The 7,029-nt window shown below is 35.6% G+C and overlaps 1 protein-coding gene across 1 annotated transcript in view; it reads left to right on the top strand.

The window, feature by feature from the left end:
* Positions 1 to 7,029, top strand: part of HSPA4 (heat shock 70kDa protein 4) — a 76,875-nt gene that overhangs the window by 50,408 nt on the left and 19,438 nt on the right. The window contains exons 12-16 of the mRNA XM_006888072.1: positions 2,012 to 2,193; positions 3,468 to 3,557; positions 3,950 to 4,102; positions 5,161 to 5,286; positions 6,051 to 6,158. Coding sequence (XP_006888134.1) covers positions 2,012 to 2,193; positions 3,468 to 3,557; positions 3,950 to 4,102; positions 5,161 to 5,286; positions 6,051 to 6,158 — 659 coding nt within the window. The remainder of the gene's footprint in view (positions 1 to 2,011; positions 2,194 to 3,467; positions 3,558 to 3,949; positions 4,103 to 5,160; positions 5,287 to 6,050; positions 6,159 to 7,029) is intronic.

The raw sequence follows: 7,029 nt of genomic DNA, 5'->3' as shown, positions 1-7,029 counted from the left end.
CTGACATACTTTGGGCATGTTGCAAGGAGGGACTGGTCCTTGGAGAGAGACTTCATGTTTGGCAGAGTGGAGGGGCAGCACAGGAGAGTAAGACCTTAGATGAGATGGATTGATTCTGTGACTGGAACGGTGGGAATAAGTGTGTTTTAAATGGCTAGGTTGGCACAGGATAGAACAGCATTTGGAGCTCTTGTACATAGGTTCGCTATGAGACGCAAAGGACCAAAGGACTCGATGGCACATAACAACAATGTTGCCTTTGTGCTCTTATATGGTAGACTGTTCTAAGGAATGAGTACCCTCCAGTGTTACTGTTGATTTTATAGTTTGATCTGTTGTTCGGAAGAAAGTTAAGATGAAGGGTGAGTTGTAGCTTATAGGGTGACAAAAGGTTTTAATCTCTTACCAGAGCAGTTGGCAGTCCTTTAAATTTTTATTGATTGATTGATTGATTGATGCTTGTTCAGGACCTTCTCTTGTGATCACTTTTAGAATGGGCAGCAGTGGCAGTTGGCCACCATCTAGTTTTTGCTCTCCAGGTCTTGACAATTAGGTTTAGGTTCATTTCTATGCAATTTTCTTTTTCTTTTCCTTCTGTGCCAGATGAGGAGAGACCAGTAGTACACCATAGGTGATTGCTCAGAAGGTTGAAAGATTGCACTCTTCACTCACCAAAGTAGATGTAGAATACTGTCTATGTGGACTGTGTTATGTCAGTTGATGTTGATGAGACTGGTTCCGAGGTTGTAGAACCTGAGTTTGTTCCCTTTGTGCATTTAGATATATTTCTGGCATATACTACTACTATAAAAGTAGATACACCATCTGCCATACCTCTGTACTGTCATCAGTATTGTCATTTTCACCTGCCCATATTTATCTTGCCTGACTCTCTATTTATTGGCTAATATTCATTATTACTGTTAATACAGGATTGTATATCTACCAGTGTTTACTTTTGTTGAGTATTTTTCTTATGTACTTTTGTGTGTGTGTGTGACTTTCTTTTCTTTAGTGATACGTGTTGGTCATAACCCTATTGTGTATTACTTTTTCAGTCATTGAACTGAATATGTACTTTTTAAAAATCTTTTCCACCTTTCTGTCCCTGACAACCATCAACGAATGTTTGTGTGTGCAAATTTTTTTCAACTTTTTAAATAGTGAACTCATACAGTATTTATTTGTGACTGACTTACTTAACTCAGCATGTATAATATAATTTTTGCTAAACTTGTAGGTGTGACATATCTATAAAATGAAATACTCAGCAGTAAAAACCATTAGAACACTGATAAGTGTTACGGCACAGATGACCCTTGTAAATAGTACATTTATATAATTCCAGTTATTTGAACTTTGCAGAATAGGTCAATCTATAAAGAGTCTATTAGTGGTTACCTGTGGCTGATATGGAAGGAAGAGGATATATAGGAATGATTGGTAATGGTTGCGGGATTTTTTTGGTAGTGATGAAAATATTCTAAAGTTGATTGTGATAATTTTATAGCCCTGTGGATACATTGAATAGTTGGTGAATCTTCTAGTAGTGTGTTTGTCTTAATAATGCTATTGCATAAAACAGTATGTAGATACATGTTAATTTACTCCATGAATGGCAGCAGATAACAGGTGTATGCAGAGAAATCTCTGGGAGGATAATACTAAAAATATTACCAGCTGTGAAGTTTGAGGGGTTTTTTTGTTTTGTTTTATATTTCAAGTTTTCTATAGTGATTTCCTGTTGTGTAATAAATGTTACTTTTGTTTAAGTAAGGAAAGACTTAGAGAAAAGTAAGAAATTAAGAGATAAATGGAATTCTTACTTTAGAATATGGAATTAAAACTGTAAGTAAATAAAGAGGAATCTCAGAATTCTTGCTAATTCCATAAAATGCCATTCATAGTGGCATGTTATTGAACTGCTTCGAGAAGTGCATATAAACTGGCCATGTGAGCATATGTTCATGTTTAAATTGATTTTCTTAGGTTATATTCTTTTCTCCTCCAGCTCAGTTTTCAGTTCAGAAAGTCACGCCACAGTCTGATGGTTCCAGTTCAAAAGTAAAAGTCAAAGCTCGAGTGAATGTCCATGGCATTTTCAGTGTGTCCAGTGCTTCCCTAGTAGAAGTTCACAAATCTGAGGAAAATGAGGAACCAATGGAAACAGATCAGAATGCAAAAGAAGAGGAGGTAACCTGGACATTTTTGTATATATCTTTTATGATGCTGTATTGTGTAAAAAGTTCAAATCAGTTCAATGACAAAGAGAGTATCATAGCGCTGCTCATAGTAGTTGTGTGTCCTTCTTGCATGGATGGACCACAGCAGATCTGCAGAGTTAATAAGTAAATGGGAGATAACTGGCTCCCCCAAGCCAAGCACTTCACTTGTGTTATTCTTGATTCTTCTTAGTTACTAAAGTTGAATTTCAGTTGATTAACACATTGCCACACACTTTTAAATTAAGACCATGGTTAAAAACACACTTTTTTTGCTGTCATTTGTGGCAATGTGTTAAGTAGACTAACTTGTGCCCTCTTATTTGAATCATGCATTGGGCCTTGTTCCTCATTGGGCATCAGAATCACTCAGAGAAGCTTTATAAAACTGAAAATAATGAGCTGTACCTCAGGTTTCATTTGAGTGGTCTTGGCCCCACAGATCAGTAGTTTTGCTGCCCATATTGAGAAGAATGACTCTAGGGTTTTTCACAAACACCTCTCTTATTTAGTATCATCGCCTTGGTTTGGGTTTTTTTGCAGTATATTCAAGGTGTGTGTCCCCTTGTGCAGGCAATGGTTGTATTTTTAAGGATGAAATGGCACTTTGAATAAAGATGGACAGTTCTTCCCATAAAGATTTTAGCTTTAGAAACACAGTGGAAGATTGCTATATTGGAGGCAATTGATCAATAGAGAGGTTTGAAAAAGAGAAAAAAAAAAGACTTGGAGAGAGATGTACTCAAGGACGCTTGTATAGCTCGTGCTTTCTGCAAATTATATTACATGATTTTATGTACCCTCAGTGTTAGGATTTTCAATGTTATTACTGCAGTCACTCTTGTTTCTATATCTCAGATTGCTGCTATCGAGTCTGTTCTGACTTATGACTCATTGTGACCCTTTACTGGGTTTCCAAGGCTATAAATCCCAACAGGAGGAGATACTTGTTTTTTCTCTTGGAGTGATGGTAGATTTGAACTGCCAGATTTGAACTATTATGCCACACTTGACTTTGGCATTAATAGTGAATTGCTAGTACAGATGCATTAATTGACATCAAGAGGAAAACTTCTGCTCTAGGTAATGTATGTGGTGTAATGGATTTATGCCAAGATCTGAATCCTGGTTGTGGAAAAGTTGAACAGGAAACCCACACCATATGTGATTGATGGTAATAGGTAATGAAGGTGGTTTAATCTTTCACTTGCATTTCCTAATTGTAGAATTTAATGCATTTTTCAGAAAATGCAAGTGGATCAAGAGGAACCACATGCTGAGGAGCAACAGCAGCAGCCACCAGCAGAAAATAAGACCGAGTCTGAAGAAATGGAGGTATGGCTTGTATTTTAGAGAATGACTTAGAATTATCTCTTAACATAGGGCTCTGGCTGATGCACTGTGTCTAGGTATTACTTTGTTTGAATAGATTTTTTAGTAAGATTTCGTAGTGTTGTCCTCGGAGGGTGGTTTTGTAAGACCTTATAGTCCATATCTATATATTTAGATGAGAGTGGAAAAATCCCTTGGAGATATATGTAGATTTTGAGATGAATGAATTTTTAATAATTTATGAAATATTTTTAGATATTCTAAGGAAACAGTCTTTGCTTATTTCACGGAAAGAAACAAAATAATAAAGCAAAAATTAGGCCAGAAAATGTGACATTTTTTTTAAAGTTTAAGTCATTCTGTGTATGTACTTTTCTTACTGATTTCTATTTTAGACTTCTCAAGCTGGATCTAAAGACAAAAAAATGGACCAACCACCTCAAGCCAAGAAGGCAAAAGTAAAGACCAGTACTGTGGACCTGCCTATTGAAAATCAGCTGTTATGGCAGATAGACAGAGAAATGCTCAACTTGTACATTGAAAATGAGGTAATTGTTTAAAGTCTCTTTAAATAGTAAAAATACTGTCATAAAGTTTAAGCATAGGGCTTAGTGCCCTTGGATTCATTTTTGGTGTTTACACTTGAAATAAATGATTCTGATATTGCAAAGGCAAGTTAAGTAGTGCATCTCATGATCATAAGTCAGAATTCTTCTGGGTTGATACGGTGTTTGTTTTACTAGATGATCACTTCTGAGATCTCTGGTAGGTATGTCATTGGTTTGGGGAGCTCTCATGTTTTAGTGTTTGACTGTTTAGCTCACTACGCTGTTTGAGGTGTATAGTGAGTTATGAGGTTTGATCTCATAGTATTAATGGTAGATATATTTTGTTTTTCTTCCTCGTTTGCCAGTCTTCTGGTAATATGTAGCAAATCTTTTATGGTACAAGATTTGGGACCTTGAGACACATAACGTTGAATTGTTGCCTGTGAAATTTTGTACCGGAAACTGGGTTTATAGTTTTGTGTATAGACCTTTCACACTTAACATAAATAGGATTTTTTAATTTTTCTCTTTTTGATACTGTAAATAATGGCAGAGAAACCTTGTGATGTTGAACAATTTTCTTAGAGTTCTAGTAAATGGTTGTCCTGATTTCTAAAGTTTCTTCAACTTGATATTTCTACCACCATTTTCTAAGCAGGGAAGATGGTATCATAGGCTGTAGGGGAGATGAGCTTCTAAATCAGCAGCATTGCCTCTGGTGATTTGAGTCTGTCCATGACTCTTTGGATCATAGATGAGCAAAGGACAAAGGCTATATTGATTTATAGCCTTTGAAAACACATTGGAGGGTCAGCTATCAGTTAATTCATATGCTACAACAGTTGAGTTTTCAGCTTTTTTCTAAGCATACCCCCAAATCTTTGGCTTCTTGAGCTTTATAATTTAAGGATTACTGCTTCCAGTGATCCTGTTTCTAGCTGTTTTTCTTGAGCATAGTTAAGTTTGGAAAAGAAAGATTCTCTACTTTTATAATTTGATTACTTACTGCTTAAGGAGAAAACTCAGTTATACTGATGTCTAATTTTTTCTATTCTTAGGGTAAGATGATTATGCAGGATAAACTTGAAAAGGAACGGAATGATGCTAAGAATGCAGTGGAAGAATATGTGTATGAAATGAGAGATAAACTTAGTGGTGAATATGAGAAGTTTGTGAGTGAAGATGTAAGTATGTGCATAATAGAGTATCATCATACTGTGATGTGTCTTTAGGGAGCATCTGTAAATGTTAGAGGAGTCTGCATCTGTATGTGCAGAGTAAACGATTAAGTGTTCTGGTTTTTAAGGAGTTGGGTAGACACAAGATTTGTGTAATTTAATTTTCTATTTCCTTTTTTTATTGACGGTGTTTCCCAAAGGTTGATCTTAGCAGATACCTCCCAAACACCACTTTTTAACAAAATTGCATGCTCATATTGTACTAATATTTTTCTGTAAATCAGTTCATTTATCTTGATGGTTACTTTTTAATAAAAACTAATTTCTTTTTGAATGCCGTTTAATTCTAAAGTTTTAAATTATAAAGAAAATACTGTACTTAAATCCTCTTTACCTGTAACCCAAAAGAGCAATTTTGTAATCTTGTTTTATGTATTCCTGTCACCACCACCCCCTATTTTAAAGCAAACCCTGTATATATGTTTGCAGTCTGTGCCTGTACCTACATGGCAATTCAGTCGAATCTTTAAAGATTTTTGGTTGACTTAATTCTAACTAGGGAACTCTGGAATCTTAGTAGGTAAGGAGTTGCAATGCCAACCCAAAGACAGGTGATTTGAATCCACCAACAGCTCCTTGGGAAATGGTGGCAGTTGTCTCCTGTGTGATTTATAGCCTCTGAAAACCCACTGGAGGGTCACCTATGAATTAACTTAGCTGTAGTAGCAGTGAATTGAATTGCTAATCACAAAATTATCTTTTATCTTTAGGATCGTAATAGTTTTTCCTTGAAACTAGAAGATACTGAAAATTGGTTGTATGAGGATGGTGAAGACCAGCCAAAGCAAGTTTATGTGGATAAATTAGCTGAGTTGAAAGTAAGTAAGTGATTTTCTGAGAGTAGAAGAATACCAAACCTTTGGAATCTTTATCATGCCAAAAATTCAAGTTCACTTTTATGAATTCTGCCTCATGTCTCTTTACTTTTAAAATCTGATAGTGGAATTTTTCTAAACACGATTTAAAGTTAAATAAAATTTCACCAAATTGAACACTGAGTATGTTCTTGAATAGTATGTTCTTGAAGTTGAGATATAAAGGCTAGCAAAATGGAAGGACTCTAAAGATATAAAGACTTAACAGTACATTTGGTACAGGGCTGAGTATATAGGGTTGATTCTCCATGAAACATCTATTTTAGTTTTTTAAATAGTTTTTTTTAAATGTGAATGGTTATAAATAATTCTAGTTTCCAGTTATTCATCTTTGTTTTAATTAAAATACCTGATCATCTTCTGTCACCCAGCTTAATAAGTGTCTTTTTAAATTTGATGATTATTCCTTTCCTAATCCTGGTAACAGTTTGAGAATGATTGTGTGTGAATCATTCCTTAGCTTTTTAAAGTAGCGGTCTGAAGACAACTATGAGATACCATCTCACTCCAGTAAGATTAGCAAAATTTAACAGAACAGCAAGCAACAAAATGCTGGCGAGGTTGTGGAGAGACTGGAACCCTTATTCACTGTTGGTGGGAGTGTAAAATGGTGCAACCACTGTGGAAGGCGGTGTGACTCTTTCTTAAAATTGCAAATAGAGATACCATTTGACCCAGCAATTCCACTACTGGGAATATACCCTAAAGAGACCATAAACAACATCCAAGCAGATATATGCACACCCATGTTTATCGAGGCTTTGTTCACAATAGCAAGGAGTTAGAAACAATTCCTAAGTGCCCAACAACAAAC

The sequence above is a fragment of the Elephantulus edwardii genome, unplaced genomic scaffold, assembly GCF_000299155.1.
Source record: "Elephantulus edwardii isolate Elephantulus edwardi_28Jun2011 unplaced genomic scaffold, EleEdw1.0 scaffold00064, whole genome shotgun sequence".
NCBI lineage: Eukaryota > Metazoa > Chordata > Mammalia > Macroscelidea > Macroscelididae > Elephantulus > Elephantulus edwardii.
The sequence above is the reverse complement of the archived record's forward strand: the minus strand, read 5'-3'. Positions and strand labels throughout refer to the sequence as shown.